Source organism: Mytilus californianus, unplaced genomic scaffold (genome assembly GCF_021869535.1).
Source record: "Mytilus californianus isolate M0D057914Y unplaced genomic scaffold, xbMytCali1.0.p SCAF_9, whole genome shotgun sequence".
Taxonomy (NCBI): Eukaryota; Metazoa; Mollusca; class Bivalvia; order Mytilida; family Mytilidae; genus Mytilus; species Mytilus californianus.
In genome coordinates this window covers 3,217,929-3,237,342 of record NW_026262745.1, presented here as the reverse complement: position 1 = coordinate 3,237,342, position 19,414 = coordinate 3,217,929, and the positions used below count along the sequence as shown (strand labels likewise).

Here is a 19,414-nt window from a genome sequence, read left to right as displayed (position 1 = left end):
TGTATGCACACTTTCATCCTTACAGCTGACAATCTTTTGTATATGTTTAAGGTGCATTGTTTTATAGAGATGTACGCACACTTTCATTCTTACAGCTGACAATCTTTAGTAGATGTTTAAGGTGCATTGTTTTTATAAAGAAGTATGCACACTTTCATCCTTACAGCTGACAATCTTTTGTAGATGTTTAAGGTGTATTGTTTTATAGAGATGTATGCACACTTTCATCCTTACAGCTGACAATCTTTTGTAGATGTTTAAGGTGCATTGTTTTATAGAGATGTATGCACACTTTCATCCTTACAGCTGACAATCTTTTGTATATATTTAAGGTGCATTGTTTTATAGAGATGTATGCACACTTTCATCCTTACAGCTGACAATCTTTTGCAGATGCTTAAGGTGCATTGTTTTTATAGAGATGTATGCACACTTTCAACCTTACATCTGACAATCTTTTGTAAATGTTTAAGGTGCATTTATTTAATTACCACTGATTAAAAAAAATATTTCTTTCAAATTAAGGTAAATCATGAGGAGACTAGTTTATGTCACTGTGTCGCTTTGTTGCTTCTCCATCTACTAGATTGAATGTAAACAATATAACTCTGTATCCTAAAGCTAACATGTCGTTTGTTATGCTCATTTTCCATTAACGGTTGGTGTGAAATACTACTGTTTGTCCCTGAGATTGAATCGTGCTTCTACGATAATCCCAATATATCTGTGATATTATTCCAAGGTTTTGTCCGATTTAAGATATAAAAGTTTATCGATGTCGTGGATGTTATTATTATTATTATATGTACCAGCACCTAGAATGAAAGGTGAGAGGATTTTAGGCCTGTATATGTTTCTTTTCTTTATTTCATTTTTAAAATTTAGATCTTTCTTTTTTATGTAGCCGTTCTTAACATGCATGACATATTTGCCACTGGACGTTGCTCAACCAACACTCAAACAGCCATTTATATGTAGTTTGCTTTCACCAGTCATTTATTTTATCTGTATTATTTTCTTCGATTAGTAGTTACTTCATTTTCGGGCGTCGTCCAAAATATTTACGAAAATATCTGTCAGCTATATAAATTGGCGAAAACGTTTATTCAAGTGAATGCTTGCGCAGATTATTATTATCTAAATTATGTCTAATGAGTTTTAAGACAATTTATTAAACGTCTTATAATCAAGCTATAATTGTCTATGCTACTTATAAACAAACACAATTTTCGAATATCAGCCCAGTATCCAGTACTTCGGCATGACAATACAGATTTTGTGTTATCAAAATTTTCTGTTACAAAATTTTGGAAATTATTTTAGATCAAGAAATATATCACCTCATGTAAAGCTCTGATTCTTTTCCCGGCTTTGGCTATACTTGTTTTTGTTTTTTTTTTGGTTAATAGGTAACATCTTTTTAATAAGCTTTGGATTTTAAAATCTTTTGGCCTCGAGCATCACTGAAGAGACAAAGATTGTCGAAATGTTCATCTGGTGCAGAAAAATTGGTACCGTTTATGATTTTATCAATATAAATAGCATAATGCAAAGATAAAAATGCAATTAAATATATTTAATATTTTAAAAAGTACATGAATTGTCAGCATAACTAAAGCGTCTCAATGGTCTACAGTTTAGACAATTCTTACAGTGAACGATCCCTCCACTTAATGCCATGATCCACACTTTGGAAAATTTAGTGGTGGTTTCGGATGTTCATGGAGTTCGCCAACTTGAAAAACTAGGCCCATACCTATCTCTGCGTGAAATTCTATGTGACAGTGAAAAAACCAAAATCCTGAAAAAGACAATAAGTTATTGAGTATAATTGATTCTATCGGGACTACCAATAATATGTTTTCTTTCCTTTAAATTCCTGGTTTGTTTTAGTCAGCAATGCATCGAATTTACATGCAAGAAAGAATGTAACTGACCGGTTTTTATATAATATTTTGTGAGAGGTGGAAGAATATTCTATTATCTAAATCAAGATATCTAAGGTTGTTTTTACTGTAGCTGTGAATGGTGATTAAAAACACAGTTAAATCCGATTTCGATTTGACTTGAGACGTTTAATATCATAAGTTACTTCAAGACTTGTCGTGCTTGATAACCATTTTTTCTTCATCTTACTACTTTTCATTTAAATTTACGCGACTGTTTCTGATTAACAGATCAACGTTACTTTCCGTAAAATGTCTTCATAAATTATATTTTTTCAAATACAGAGCTCATTGCAAGTTTTCTATGGCAGCTTCAAGATGTGTAAAATTGCAACATTGTGTTTTACAGAAAAAATAGTACTGAACATATTCGTCTAAAAAGGTATGACACCAACTTCAATGCGCATGACAGGTTTCTCTGGAATAACCCTTCGAAGATTCGCTCGAGACTAAAAGGTTCGAACGCAAACCTTGCAAAATGTTAGAGAGAATTTTTCCCAAACGGAACAGCCAAAGTCGTCGATTTTAAACTTTGCCTGAGAGAGTTACAAGCTTAATTTTGTACAATAACAATACTAGTGAATTTTAGACGGATGATAAAAGTCCAGTAAACGCACAAAACGTATTTTTTGGAATTATCCTGATCATATACGCTCTGAACCAAAAGAATAAAAATGAAAATAGAATGTCATAATTGCACTCGTATCGTAAAATTCTACTGTCCTTTGGGAGATCAATAAAGCGTCAATTTCATTTAAAACTATCATACTAACTGCAATTACATGACGGGGTATTTGAAATGCACATAAAGCTTTAAAATTCTTTTGAGTTATATACTAATTCTAGTATACAAAATTATCAACTTAAATATAGGTAGATCTTCAAAATTATAGTGAAATAAAAAAAAAACTACGAGTCCACAAAAGATTTTGAATACTTAATTTACCAAAACATTGGAATGAGGTTATGTGTCTTGATGGGGAATTTATGAATCATTGCCATGCTATCACATTATACTCAGTTTTAGTTTGTTTTTTAAAGGTAACACATATAAAACATATTTACCTGGATTAGTAGCATGGAACCTGATAATAGTGTACCCGCCATCTGGTACAGTTATAGTGTCTTTAGCTGCCCGTTTTGTAAGATTTCTGTTCAATAATCCAAGGTCGTCTAGTTTTTTTACTTCCTCTAAAGTTGTAGTGGATCCAAGCTGTAAGTAATATGCAAATGCAAATTATTTATGTCATTATTTTGTCGTCAGTATTCCTATTCTTTAATCTGTACAAAGAAGAATTATTTATGTCATTATTTTGTCGTCAGTATTCCTATTCTTTAATCTGTACAAAGAAGAATTATTTATGTCATTATTTTGTCGTCAGTATTCCCATTCTTTAATCTGTACAAAGAAGAATTATTTATGTCATTATTTTGTCGTCAGTATTCCTATTCTTTAATCTGTACAAAGAAGAATTATTTATGTCATTATTTTGTCGTCAGTATTCCTATTCATTAATCTGTACAAAGAAGAATTATTTATGTCATTATTTTGTCGTCAGTATTCCTATTCTTTAATCTGTACAAAGAAGAATTATTTATGTCATTATTTTGTCGTCAGTATTCCTATTCTTTAATCTGTACAAAGAAGAATTATTTATGTCATTATTTTGTCGTCAGTATTCCTATTCTTTAATCTGTACAAAGAAGAATTATTTATGTCATTATTTTGTCGTCAGTATTCCTATTCATTAATCTGTACAAAGAAGAATTATTTATGTCATTATTTTGTCGTCAGTATTCCTATTCTTTAATCTGTACAAAGAAGAATTATTTATGTCATTATTTTGTCGTCAGTATTCCTATTCATTAATCTGTACAAAGAAGAATTATTTGTGTCATTATTTTGTCGTCAGTATTCCTATTCTTTAATCTGTACAAAGAAGAATTATTTATGTCATTATTTTGTCGTCAGTATTCCTATTCTTTAATCTGTACAAAGAAGAATTATTTGTGTCATTATTTTGTCGTCAGTATTCCTATTCTTTAATCTGTACAAAGAAGAATTATTTGTGTCATTATTTTGTCGTCAGTATTCCTATTCTTTAATCTGTACAAAGAAGAATTATTTATGTCATTATTTTGTCGTCAGTATTCCTATTCTTTAATCTGTACAAAGAAGAATTATTTGTGTCATTATTTTGTCCTCAGTATTCCTATTCTTTAATCTGTACAAAGAAGAATTATTTGCGTGTATTATGCATTCATGACAGTCAATAACAATGACCATTTTGAAGACTGTGGTAAATGGGGGAAGTACAAAATGTATGTGCATAGAGGAACGTTAAATAAAAAAGCATGGTCAAATGAAAATAAATTGAAGGTTTGGACGGTGCATTTTTAAATTTTTCAATATACATTTATAAATGAATGAAACTATAATTTCGAAGCTTGGTTAAGTTGGATCTATTTTGTCTATTAGAGATTTCCAATAAAATGACATACGTACCTAACTCGACGTACGCACGTAACGGGACCGGTAATTGCTAACCTATTAATTTTGTTAAATGCGTCACTTAAGTTTTAACTTAGTATTCCTAAACTATTAAACCCATTCATGATAAATTTTATCAATATCAAGTATTTCTAAGATGATGAAAAACGAAAGAAATCATGATTTTTATATATCACGTGATTATTGAGATTCCCGCCAAAACTTCACTGTCATAAGACTACGTATATACACGTATCTTTACCTATCATACAATTGATTTGAGTCTTCTATCATGGTTTTGACTTTGCAAATGAACCTCTTATTATTTAATATTTGACATGCTTTTATTTTTCGTTATCAGATTGGTGTCCCTTTTTCCTTTCGTCTCTTAATGTTTTATAATATTTAATTTCCGTGGGTATTTATTATTAGACAGAGATTTTTCTAGCAATTTCAGAAATATCGAATTCAAAGTGTTAGTCAGAATTTGTCTCTGTTAAAGTTGATAACTGGGATTACATCATACTTTATTAAGCATCATTTCAACCGTTCTTTTCTTCTGCAGTTAATCTTGTTATTTTTTTTACAATCTCCGATTTTTTTCCCAAGGAAAACATTCGACAAAGGGATGTATGTGTATATTTAAAAAAAATATTAACACAGTTCTTGTACTTCTTGAAATTTTAATAGTTAACATACACTTTTCTTTCAAATGAAAGTCAACATTAAAAAACGAGAATTTTGTAATCAATAATGATATATGTAAATAAATATGTACACCAATTCGTTATATAGATTTTAATTTGGAAGGTGTACTTGATTAGCAATTGATGACTAATCTGCATATAAACATTGACCGCTGTGGATAGTAAACTATCAATTTATAGTACATAGTAATTGGCTAAAAATGTCCTGTCCCCAAGTATCTCTGATTAAAAGTGGACGAGAATGCCAATTTGTATACTTGTTGCATTGTTAAGACAACTATAATGCCACTCCAGTCTTTACAGTAATTTTCTTTTTAAAATGTACTTTTAATTAATAAGGCTTGATATTGTCATAGTTGTTTTTGGATTATGGATTCTAAAACTATCACACATTGATTGAGTTAAGCAAAACATTTTAGTTTCAATTTTTGACTCGCCTTAGAGGTATATATTTATATATAAAAGTTAAACTCTACGACATATCCATGCATAGGATCACCAGTGAAGGTGATACACGGCTGAAAACACATTTTATATTAATAATTTCTTTAAATATGTATATAGTTATCAAAGGTACCAGGCTTATAATTTGATACGCCAAACGCGCGTTTTGTCTACATAAGACTCATCAGTGACGCTCAGATCAAAATAGTTAGAAAGCCAAACAAGTATAAAATTGAAGAGCATTGAGGACCAAAAATTCCATATGTAAACCAAGCTCTCTGAAAAAAGGTTTTTCCAGGTTGTTCTTATGTCGTGCTGTTGCACCACTGTCCCAGGCTTAGGGGGAGGGGGTTGAACACTCATTCCTTATGTGCCTGTCCCATGTCAAGAGCCTGTGATTCACTTGTTGACGTTGGTTCATATCTGTTATATTTGTTTTCCGTAAATTGTTTTGTTTTAAATCAGGCCGGTAGTTTTCTCAATTGAATTATTTCATATTTTTCAAGTTGGTTCCTTTTATAGTCGACTATACGGTATGGATTTTTCTCATTGATGAAGGCCGTACGGTTGCCAATCATGGCTTACATCCACTTCATTTCTTATTGGCAATCATACCATATCTCCTTATTTTTCTTATTTTTTTTTAACTAAATACGTTTGATATTCTCAGATAATTTAACATGTAAGAATTAGCTTTCAGTACCTGTGGGTACTTTAAGATCGGTACTCTTTGTCTTTCATTATAAAAATGTAATTGTTTTAGGCTTAGTTCAATATTGATTAGTTGAGCTGTTTCGAACTGAATTTTACAGGTTTTTTTCTTCTTATATTGTACTGTTACACCAGAGTGTTGAGCGCTGGTAAACGCGTTTAATCAGGCCAAATTCTATATTGGCTTTCCAAAGTCAGGAGCTTTCAATTCAGTGGATGTCGTTGGTTACTTTCTGTCATTTTGGGGTTAATTTTACTCTTGTAAAAATGTTTATTTTCGTTTGACATGTTTACATTTTTCAAAGTCAATGCCTTATATACTATAGTATCTGATAATACGGTATGAGTATTTGCTTATTGTTGACGACAGCACGAGCCACTGTAGTCGTAATTCACGCCATTTGGACTCTGTTTGATAGTTGGACGCTCCAAACGGATCCAGGTATATACATGTCGGAGTGTAATGAATAAATCGAAAATAGAATGCATGCTAAGCATACTAATGCTTTTGAAGAGAAAATTGTAAATATTTGTTGAACCGGGATAGACTGGCGGACGGACAGACAGAGTGCTTGCAATATGAGTGCAGGTACAATATTTTATCAGTGCATGTATCTTAGATGCTAGTGGTAAGGAAGTCTGGATAAAAACGGGGTAATATTTACTTGTTAAAAAATATTTTATACTATTTAGAATAATAATTGCATACCTACTGGATATTAATACAATAGCAAGTCACAAGGATAATGGAAACACCATTTTACAATAAAAACTAAGCTTTTTGATACAAAGAAACAAGGAGAAAAACCAAACAAATTATGCAACAAAACAAGTGTTGCTAGAATAGTAATATATGCACATAAAGTATGAAATATATAAACAGAATTTATTAGATATGGGATTGACTGGTAGCAGATTAGCCTCGATTACGGGTTCAATTATTTTGTTGGACCCCCTGATCGAATGATTTTAAAACTGGATTTTTCGGCTTCACCACCAAGCATGATGCATTCACGAGTAAGAGCAGGTGTTGGTTTAATCAAAGAAAGACAAGTGTGTCTTTGTATCGGGTACGCTAATTTACCTAGCATATAAAAATGCGCCTGTAAGTGTTGGTCATGTACAAAAAGGTATAATCATTTATCATTATCATTTCATCATCCTTAATATATATGTAATATTAGTCGCTGGATATAAGACAAGCATCAGTATCATCATCATCATAAGTATTATAGCTTGAGGCTAAATATTCGTCGTATTCATTATAGCTTGTAAGTATCGTAGCTTGAGGCTAAATTCTTATCTGATATTTTAGCCAATTTATGTCGAGAACTTATTTTACGCATGCATCTCTTTTCTACATAGTTTTTATAAATGTCCAAGTTAAAGCTAATAGAGATCATAGAAGTATGTTTATCAAATGATCATGTCTACTCACAATTAAAACAGTTAGAAAGGGATTGACTCGTCCGACTAAAACGAAGCACAAAAACAGCAATTACTAGTATTTCCAAATAAACTCCATGTACCGATCTTAGAGTATATATTCACAGCTACTGAACACTATGATCTTAAAAACAACTACTACTAATAAATACAGAATAATTATCCAGTCTAGAATATTAATCAATTATTTCGTACTGTTACACCACTGTATTATGTAAGTGGGCCCGTTAACATGTTTAACTCTGCCACATTATGTATGGATGTGACTGTCCCAAGTAAGGAGCCTGTAATCCAGTGGTTATCGTTTGTTGCTGTGCTTTCGTTCATTTTTTTGTACATTATTTAGGCCGTTAGTTTTATACTTGTAGTTGTTTTACATTTGTCATTTTGTGGCCTCTTATAGCTGACTACTCGGTTTGGGCTTTGCTCATTGTTGAAGGTCGTACGGTGGCCAATAGTTGTTAATTTCTCTGTCATTTGGTCTCTTGTGAAGAGTTGTCGAATTGGCAATCATACTACATCTTCTTTTTTGTACACATCACAAATTAAGTAAAAAAGTACATAAACCTGTCCTAAGTCGGGAATCTGATTACAGTAGTTGTCGTCTGTTTATGTAGTTCATACGTGTTTCTCGTTTCTCGTTTTTATATAGATTAGACCGTTGGTTTTTCCGTTTGAATGGTTTTACACTAGTAATTTTTTGGGGCCTTTTATAACTTGCTGTTCGGTGTGAGTCAATGCTCCGTGTTGAAGGCCGTACCTTGACCTTTAATGGTTTACTTTTATAAATTGTAACTTGGATGGAGTGTTGTCTCATTGGCACTCATACCACATCTTCCTATATCTATAAACACTAGAAAAGCAAGACCTTGTGTCATGTCAAAAGCACAGAGTGCCTGTAGGACCATTCGTGTTCATAACTGTATAGCAGATTATATGTAGTTTCTATAAAATGTAATGATAATTTATCAGTAAAAGATACATGATTATTTGTTAGTGGAATTATATATAGCTAGATAAATGAATATCTATATTAAAAGAAACATCAGAAACGAGAATATGTGTCCATTAGATTTCACGCCAGTATCACATTTCCGTGTTGAGTGAGCTCTAAATCTAGGAAAAAATCCAATTCAGTTTGTAGTCTTAAACTTTTAAATCTCGTGCGAGATGTCTAAATTAATGTTCAAACATTGTTGTTTTTAAAACGTATTTATCAAAGTCAAACGACAATCATTTAATTTTTTTTTTTGGTGCCATACAATTTGTGATTATAGCCGGATCCAAGATATTTGAATGAGGGCATAGTTCCCGATAATTGAATTTATACTGCCGAGCGGAGCAACGCGAAAAAGAATTAGACGATTTTATACTAAACATTTGTATAGATAACATGGAAAACGTGAGATTTTCCAAATTATTTAGCGATCGAAAGGGGGGAGTACGCCCTCTACCCCTGTATCTGTGAATGCACGTTTAGGTATACATGGACAAAAACCTCGTCCCATGCATTATTATAGTTGAAGACTAAAAAATACTATTTGATAAATGTATCAATGATATAAATTTCTGTCAAATTATCCTGAATTAAATTATAGAATTTTTATTTTTTTTTAAAGTTAGTCGCGTACACCTTTTACATTCGGGTGTGTTGGAATCTACTTTTTAAACGTTAAAACGTATAAAAACAAAAAAAAGAGATAAACTTCTCGCTTCGAATTTCATTATTTTAATATTTTCATGCTAAATGTTTATTTGGTAGTTTTTAAAATTCACAATTTGAGAAGAACTGAAATATGGGTCCAGTGAAATGACAAGAAATGGTGGGTGTATTTGATTACAAGTTGATAGCTTAAGTATTCCATTAAAATATTTTTGTCAATAAAATCATTCAAAATTTAATGACAAAATATTTAAAGATTAAAAAAAGTAGTTGGGATTGATTTTTACATTAAGTCTATATCAGCAAAAAATGCGTGTTCAAACAGCAAAAAGTGCATGCAGTGTATGCTCCCCTCCGTCATGCTTCAATGCAATAGGACGAAATACGTTGAGTTAGGTCGGTTATGTCGAGTAAAGTCATTTTATTGGAAATCTCTATTACTACTCGATTAAACTTTTCAAATTTTGTTTTATGTTTTTGAATTCTTAAATAAGCTTGTCTAAATAAAGCATGTGCCGCAATACTGAGGTGTTGCATCAACATTACTATCTGTTAATTTTATCTTATCTTCCGATTAACTGGACGTCCACGCTGAAACACAAACCCCCGTACATGCAGTTAAGTTCTCTATGCTTTAAAAGAAAGGAGATAGTAATAATCAGACCACATATTTAGCCCCTGCAATTCAAAAATCAAAGCGAATTATAGAAATATTATAATATATCCTTCAAATTTTCTCAAAACATTATTTTGTAAGGTATCCCTTTTGATAGTCTGAATAGTGTCGTAATTATTTGTTTCCATATATAAAAATTGAATGCAAACCTTATAAAGCTACTAAATGAAAAAGACATACGATACCAAACTTATCAGGATTGAATATATATTTATAACATACTGTTCAATGACTGAAATATGCATACGATCTTTAACAACACAACAAAAGGTACAATTCTACCAACCCTATCCATCCCAACTACTCGGAAATAATTCCCATGTAAATGCATGGGATGGTTTGCATCATATGTATGCCCTTCATCAATCAGCACCAGTTCTACTGTATCTCCTAGTGACACTTTCTGTACATGTACACATTCACAATACTCATTGGTACAGTCAGTTGTCTTACTCAGTGTCTCTGGATTGCACAATAATTCCTACATAAAAAGAAATAATTGCTTGATTAGGTTAGTCAATGCACCTGTTCTAGATATATTCACACAAATGAGTTCTTAACTTAATAATAAAAAAGTATCACTATGTTTAGTTTATTTTATGAAGCTGGTACAATGTATATCTTTGTATATGTGTTTGAGAATAATTCTTAATTTTTCTTCATGTTATTTCTAGTAAAATTTCATCTTAAAATGGCATCTGTCATGTGTTTGTTGTTAGTTAGCTATACCTCTACCAACTTAAAAAAGGAAGTCTTTCTCTGACATTACTGGATTAAAATATAATGGTGTGAATAACAGAAAATGTAAATTGTAAGTCAGTGAAACAGCAACCCAACGACACAAACAACCAACAAAAATCTAGAGGCCAAGAAAAATAGTTCTCATCAAGTTTCAATGAATTAAACAGAGAGTAGCAGGGTTCTGCCATCAACACTAACTTCTCCAAATGAAAAAAAGCATCAAGATATGACGTCAGACAACCACTGAAGAGGTTTCTGAGTTAGGACACAAAAAAATTTAACATGAAGATGTGGTAGGGTTAAACTACTTTATCGAGATCTCATCAATCCCAGTGTTCCAACATGAAGATGTGGTAGGGTTAAACTACTTTATCGAGATCTCATCAATCCCAGTGTTCCCACATGAAGATGTGGTATGGTAAACTACTTTATCGAGATCTCATCAATCCCAGTGTTCCCACATGAAGATGTGGTAGGGTTAAACTACTTTATCGAGATCTCATCAATCCCAGTGTTCCCACATGAAGATGTGGTAGGGTTAACCTACTTTATCGAGATCTCATCAATCCCAGTGTTCCCACATGAAGATGTGGTAGGGTTAAACTACTTTATCGAGATATCATCAATCCCAGTGTTTAATCTCGATTAATCCACTAACAAACGGGAAAAAGAACTTCAACAATGACCATATCTATCCAATCAGCATGACCTCATTATACTATATGTGGAACAAACTGATGTTATTTTTTCTCACTTTGAAAGCGCAAGACATCAATTTAACTTTTATTGCCGTAATAGTCCCCAAGTTGTACTGTCAAACCTCTAGACAGAGGTATTTACCGCTTACAGTACCATAGATATTACTGTCATCTTGGAGGCAATAATATTGCCATCTATATGACAATTAATTTATCATCGCAACACATAACAACGTGGTAAAACGTATAAAAAGTATAGTTCATTAACGTACGATCGAATGTTTTTTGCGCATGACAATATTTGAATTTCTACTTTTGTTACTAGCTGAAATTAATGACAACTTAAAGAAATTTTAAATTATGCTTGACGATATAGATTCTGATTTACCATTGTTTAGAATATTTGTCATTTAATCGATTTGCACAGATTCGATGAAACCGAAAAAGTATATACCTTTTTCGGTACCCTAAACTATGTTTTGTATAACAAAAGTTATGATAGTTTTTCTTGAAATAAAATCTACAAGATTTAAGATATCTTTTGGTTGTTTGTGCTGATGGGTAACTGATCCAACATCTCATTTTAAACATACCAATAAATAACATTTTTTGTATAAAATAATATCACTGTTGGATGGACGTTACACTTTCAAAGAGTTTTGTTGTGATGTTTCAACTTTTAAGACTAGAACTATAGATACTGTCACCCAGTAGACAGAACACATTATCATCAGTCTAAATCGTCAGTTGTTGTTCTTTTTCCTATAAAAAGCGTGTACTTAACAGAGTATCTGCATGCAAATATACGATGCATGTACCAATTTTAAAGACTTTTATAGACTTACGAATAGAGCATCTAGCAGTTTAGACTAGACGGTCTACAATCGTCGAAAAAGAATGTCATATTCATTTTTTAAGTCTTCTTTTAACTTACCTTTGGAATGGCATTAAATTGCGATAATACAGGTGATGGTGGTAAAATGTTAGATATGTGATTAATCTGTGGCGTAAAATGGATATGGTCATGCATTTGGTACATATCATTTAATCGGTAGTTGCTAATATTGTAGAAGTCCATCGCCAAATAAAAGCGTTTGTCGGGAATATCTTTAAGGGATGCATCATCGTCAAGTTTTGATACCAAAGTGGAGACTGGAATAAGTGTCTCTGTCTCTTTAGTATTCAATGGGTTCAGTATCTGTAATTAAAACGATGGTAGAAAATAAAATATTACTGTATTGACATACATGTTTAAACGAATGATATGAACAAAAAACGCCGATATCACAATAGAAATTTCAACCAAAAGTTAATTTGTTTTTTTGTAAAATGAACATTCTTACAAGGAACTCTTATGAGTTATGTTTGTCTATCGTTTCTGATACACAGTTTATTCAATTGAAGGCGTCTTTATAGTTTTTTAGTATTTTTTTAACTTGTCCCCCCCCCAATATCTTTGCCTTTATCGGGGGGAGGGGTGTCTCCAAGGATACATGTATGTTGACGTGACGTTGCTTTGTAAATCGGGCAAATATTTGTTTTGTCTATGCTATATTGTTTCAGCGTTTAAGGCATGTCGTTATGTCATATAAAGCTTACTTCTTTGAATTAAAAAAAAAATTTGCCATACATTGATCTCAAAGTGTTCATTTTACGTTTTTTTTTTGTTCTATTAAATGTTAGATCATTGCGTTGTTGAGGTTTTCCAATATATATTTTTTATTTATAAAATATTTATAATTTATGAATAGTCTAGATCTATTATACTTTATAAAAAATATTAATTAGGATGACATTTTTACAGAAAGTCATAAATATTAGTCATTCATTTATACCCTGCATGTAACTTTATGTACTACAGGGGTGTTTAACGACCTTCACTACCCATGCAAGTCTCTTACAGTCGGAACTTTGAACTTATACTACCAAAATAGGGACTTCTATATACCTTTCCATCTCTTTTTCCATCATCATGAAATCTTGATTCCGAGGGGTCAGTCTCATTGGCTCCTCGATATCTTATTATAGCAAGCTGAGAAGCATTTTTCACTTCGCAGTCTGCAAGTCCTACTACTCTCATCCAGTAATTGTCAACCGGCTGATCACCGTTTATGATGACGTCATAGCGCTCTCCGTTGTACATTACCAGACTTTCCACTTCTATTGGTTCGACTGGAGTTCCGTCCGTAGCTATAACTGTTAAGTTGTGGTCATCAATAGAGATTAGTTTTGGACAATAAAGTAGACCGTTACTGATCAGTCGAAAGCGGTATTGGCGACCAGAGTCGATTGTGAAAACTTCAAATGGCGTGTAGACTTCACTTCCTGTAGACGCCGTAAACTTTTGAAATGCTCCCTTTCCTAAGACATAAAATTATGAATAAAAACAAAAGAAATCATTAAAACTTAAGGGATGATAAGTGTATCAAAATATTCTATATGAGATATAAGTAGAAGATCCTTTGAAATCGATAATCATGGTAATCTTTCAATTCCCGCGGAGACGAACGTTACTTTACCTGCTTTACACGGAGAGATTAGAGAGATGCGAGCGGGTATGGGAGAAACGAAAATAAAAAGTTCCTGAAAATACGTGTTTGGAACTAAAACCGGCTTTATTCTAGAAAGAGCATACAAAAACTGTCTTCAGTTAAGACGAAATACACATTAGACAGAACTCGTTATCCTTTAAAAAAAAAAGAAAAGAAAATAGATCTTATTACGTCAAGAAATTGTCAAAAACATCGCATTTCCACTATAATTGTTAAGTTCCCATTATAGAGATCACACAGTCCTAGAAAAAAAAATTGAAAGTAATATAACAGGAAAATCTAGATAGCAAACAAGGTGTTCAATTAATCAAATAACCCAACCATTGCTCAACAGTACGTTGAAATTAAGAGATACAAATTGTTTGAATTATCTACAGAAAAGGTACTTGACTCGAGCCTACCAGAAACAGATAATGTCTTTCTGAGCTATCTTCGACAAAGTAGTCATTTGTCCCAAATGATACGTTTTTTAAAAGTGTTTTAAGTTGGGATATATCCTAAAGATAATCGTAAGGAGCACCTAAGATCACCCCCAGTTTTTGGTGGGGTTCATGTTGCTCAGTCTATAGTTTTCTATGTTGTGTTTTGTGTACTGTTGTTCGTCTGTTGGTCTTTTTCTTTTTTAGCCATGGCGTTGTCGGTTTATTTTCGACTTGTGAGTTTGAATGTCCCTTTGGTATCTTTCGCCTCTCTTTTAAGTTAGTTCATCAAAACATATGTCTTAAGATGTGAATTATAAGATAACCATTTACTATAACTTACTTACTTTAATCAAAAGAAGTAAAATATAATGAAAACATTTATGATCGTAAATTTTCTAGACATTAATAGTTGTTTCAAGGCTGGTTTACAATTTCGACTGATATTTCTAAAAATACAGTCATTCCAAATTGTACCAAAGTCTTGGCCATTCCTCTTATAGCAAACTTGTACGATCTAATCACCCTCCATATGTCACGTGTCCTTCAGAGAAAGCTCTGCGTGAAACAAGACTTGAGATATCTTCAATGTACTTTTCTTTAGATCTAAATTCATTGCATCGTTTAACAAAATGTGCTTTTTCATTTATCTATTGATAATTAATTTTGTATTCATCTAAATACCTTAAACGGTAACGACACATCATTAAATTAACAGAACCAACATCATCTATTTGGAAAATTAATAGGGTCTCTTTCAGATAGTCCATGTACATTCACATATTGTTGTATATCTTAGCGATTTTGAGCTCGACATATGATATAGGTAATGTCTACAGTTAAAAACGTAAACTATGTTTAATTTTATTGTGTCGTTTGATTATTGTATTGTTGTTTTTCACTCAATGCCCCATTTTTATTTATATGTATCGTGTAAAAAATGTGCAAAAAATGTACCGTTTATTAGCATTGATGCTGGTTTATTGTCACCATCCGCAAGATAATGATGGGCAAATTTGTTGATTGACAGCTCTGTTAACCAATCGTTAATGATTACTGTATACTCTGGTGTGTCAATGTCGTACATGTTGTACTGTGGATCTTGTTCAGGGGTTTGACGTATGACTAACGGTCCAAAGAATCCATCAGATCTCTGTAATCCTGAGTGAGCATGCCAAAAGTGTGTTCCTGGTGTCGATGCCTTAAATCTAAAGATACAATATTAGAACTATTATTTGGATCGGTCTGTCTGATCTTTATTTGTTTAGCTTTGACATAATGCGTGGCAAAGTAATGACAAGGTGGATGAACGGGTTAATGTATTGACTGTGCTACAATGCTTGGTCGAAATTAATAAATGCCTATTGTTCATGCCACATTATAGTATATCTTTTTGCTTTCTTTATTTGTTGTCGTCCAGGCTACATTTTGTAACAGAAATACGAGTATGCTGGATATTTGATGTCTGTTATATTTTTAAATACAAATTTTGTTTGCATATAAGATCATACAAGTCAGTTAGAAATGATAAGATAAGACATTACTGCTATATTATTGTAGGAAAATACAATATAGAGATTCATTTCTATAAAGTTGCGTTTATCTCTTTGAGTTTGTTTGTAAAATCTCCATTATATAATAATAATAGTTTTTCACACTGTTATAAACGTACTTGTACTGGAATGAAGTGTATGGTAGTATTGGACACTGTGTTACCATGGCTACACCATCCATAAATTGTGATTCTTTCTGGTGTATACCATGCCAGTGTATAGATGTTCCTTCGCTACCCTCCAGCTTATTATGAACATTTACAACTATTGTATCATTGTAACATACCTGTAAACATAAATATGGTTTCATTGTGGTTTGAAGTACATGTAGATGTAACCGTACAAATAAAAATACACGGAGAGAAAATAATGAAAACAAGAGCACAGGTTGAAGAGCGAATAAAGTTATTGGACACATAAACCTTCAAATATATTAATCGTAGGAGGAAGACCAATTATAAATGTAAATAAGGGATCTTTATGATTTGCTTGTTCAGTTTTTATTTACAAGACTATTTTTCTTTTCCAGTTAAGAAAAGCAGGTGGTATTTACTACCTTGTTCGCTTATCTTAACCGCTTTCTTTTACATTTGTTCGATTGTATTTGCAAACCAATCACTCAATAATCGAAGTACGTGCTACCGAACGCATACACAATTCATTCGGACGACACATCCGTTAAAGTATTGATCGGCCACTTATTGTCATTTTTAATGATTACGTAAGGTATTTTGACTTACTTAAGGAACAAAGGTTACCTTTTGTACTTTGCTTCGTTTTATCTTTATATGATAATCGGGAAAGTAGTGATTACCTTTGGAGTTGATATTAATGGAAGCATTTGAGGCATGGTTCTAAAGAGACACGAAGACATATGACCCAATAACTTTCAAAACTGAGAGATACGTGATCGTACAATTTTCATAAAACAAAATCGATTTTAAGGTTGAATAATAGTTGGACCTGGTTATTCGTCCTTGTAACATATGAATTTCATTACAGATATTAAATAAGAGGTTAAGATTTCCTTCAGATTGTTTAAAAGGATCTGACATAATAAGCTTAATCAATAATATCATGTTGATTACTAGTAATACTAGACTCTAGAATCTAGACTCCTCATACATTTTACTTCATGGTTTTCAATTCTATAGTCTAGGCTGACCTTAGACGGCCTTTGCTGTGTTTGTGCTTTTTTGTAATAAACGTACCCTTTATGCTTATTCAAAGCTTATTTAGCTGAACTTCCTTTTTATCAGAGATGATGTGCTTAATTGTGACTAAAATAACTCATAATTAACGCATGGAAGATACTACTATCAAAACGGTGATTGATATATGGTGCTCCGAAAGAGTTATTAAATCTATCCTATTTAAGAAGTCTTTCTTAATTCAATCGCTGTAAAGTTATGATAAATGTTAAGAGTTTAGAGAGAGCTTTTATCTGAATGAACATAAATTCAGCTAACAATCAATGTTTGTGCAGAGGCTTGTACAGTTTTTGGAACGGAATAATTAGATAAATTTATATATCTTACATGAATTCCAGGGCCAGGTAACATCCTGTTCACAGTGATTATTCCCCTTTGATTCCCATCCGCTGGAACACAATGAGGTCGTTCACAATCTGTTGTATTGTAAGGACAGTCGTAACAAGACTTTGTAAGAGTATAATAGTATTCAACTGTAAAGTTGTATTCACATGTCATTGGATAATCTGTTTTACATGGTCTTATGCACGGGTGGTCCTTGTAGTCTGAAACAAATATGTTAGAATGCAAAGAAAAATATGTCAAAATAAAAATGGGTGTAACTATATGTCCCCACACCGGACAATCTTCAAAAATAAGCAAAACCCTATCCATATTTGGCTTTAAATGACCCCGACATGACAATATGGAAAACAAGTCAAATCAGAAAACTACCGGCCTGATTTGTGAACTTGAAAAACCCTAGGTTAAGAAATGTTGTACTGAATTGCGAAATTATATTAGTTTTCAGAGGATATTACTTTTAAAAATATACCATCTGAACCATGAATCAGCATTACATGTAGCTACGTGGTATAAAACAACATCTAATGTGATGTGTAAGCTGAAATTTTGTCTTTACAACAGTAACATAATATCCGTTTCAAAAAATTAAATGTATATGTACAGTCTCGTATGATTGACAGTAAATATCTTTTCATGCAGCTTATTGGCTGAAAAATCCCTAAATGGCTTATGCCTTACTGGCCATAAGAACTTTCTCAGATTTATTCAAGTAAGTACATATTAGTTTTAAAGAAAAACCCAGAAAAGAAATATCTTAAATATCCTTTTATTTTATTCTTTACAAAAAAGAATTCCATTGAATACATAGTGAATTCAAAGAAACGAAAATTAGCGATCGTGCCGACAGTGTTGTTTTAGATTTGTTTTCATTTTAATTGAACGGTCTTGAGGGTTTCTAAGACAGTAAATGTTTTGACAGTTCTTTTTATACAAGATACAGTGTATATTTCTTTAAGGAAAGGGATGTTGCTAGATTGCATTGCTGTCTCATTTACTTTAAACACCATCTATTTTCTTGCATATTTGATAAGAATATTTGCATTCTTTTCTTCTTAAAAAATATGAAATAATATTGTAGTTTATTTAATATTACCTTTTTTTCTTTAAAAGCTATGCTCAATATTATTATTTATTTCTATGTTTACTTGTTTCTAAACTTATCCGTCTCCAAAAATTAATAATTCATACCTCGTAATAAAATATGACCATGCGATTCCACCAAAAATAGTAATATAATTGTCTTCAAAATGAGCAAGTTTGTTTCCATAAATTGTACCATTGTATTTTTTTTATTAACCGATGCTTCTTTCACTTTATTTCAGATTGAAATAGTTCACTTTTATAATAGTTCACTTTTATAGCATACGGGAAGTTTAATTAATTTGATAAGAAAATCTTATGTCAATTTACCCTCTTTTTCATCATGTAAAATAAAGTTCACCCCTGCTCATATATAATAAATCATCGATTTTAACTGATAGGTACTTTAGTACGTGCATAGTATATCGTATACAAGTACTTATGGTCATTGAAAACTCAGCTTTAATTATAAAAAAGGCATGTGGTATCAAAGAAAAGTAGATGCAAATTATAGTACATTTAAATAAAATTAACTCCACTTACCTCTTTCGATCAATGATTTTTCTCCCTACTTTTTAAGAAGCATGGTCGGGACGCTTCTAGAAATGCCCTAGGTTTGTCTCGGTTTATATAATAATAACTTCACTAATTCTTTTCGATCACCCTGCATCCAAATGGACATGACATAGAGGTTATAACTTATCCAAGTTTTAAAAAAGTTAATAGAAATT

At 32.0% G+C, this 19,414-nt stretch overlaps 1 protein-coding gene across 1 annotated transcript; it reads right to left on the bottom strand.

Annotated features, from left to right (window-relative positions):
• Positions 1 to 1,606: 1,606 nt before the first annotated feature.
• Positions 1,607 to 18,288, bottom strand: LOC127715755 (uncharacterized). Its single transcript, XM_052221905.1, has 9 exons — positions 18,282 to 18,288; positions 17,586 to 17,803; positions 16,167 to 16,333; positions 15,452 to 15,702; positions 13,472 to 13,884; positions 12,458 to 12,721; positions 10,371 to 10,565; positions 3,012 to 3,159; positions 1,607 to 1,801 (listed from the first exon to the last, which is right to left on the bottom strand). The coding sequence occupies exons 1-9, from the start codon at positions 18,286 to 18,288 to the stop codon at positions 1,671 to 1,673; spliced, it is 1,794 nt and encodes a 597-aa protein (XP_052077865.1). The 3' UTR covers positions 1,607 to 1,670.
• Positions 18,289 to 19,414: the final 1,126 nt, after the last annotated feature.

What these genes read in the sequence shown, in the direction of transcription:
- LOC127715755 (XM_052221905.1), bottom strand. An exon ending in TACCTGGCCCTGGAATTCAT is followed by an intron (nt 16,334 to 17,585) that starts GTAAGATATATA and finishes TTATGTTTACAG; the next exon opens with GTATGTTACAATGATACAAT. An exon ending in GTTCCATGCTACTAATCCAG is followed by an intron (nt 1,802 to 3,011) that starts GTAAATATGTTT and finishes TGTCTTTTTCAG; the next exon opens with GATTTTGGTTTTTTCACTGT.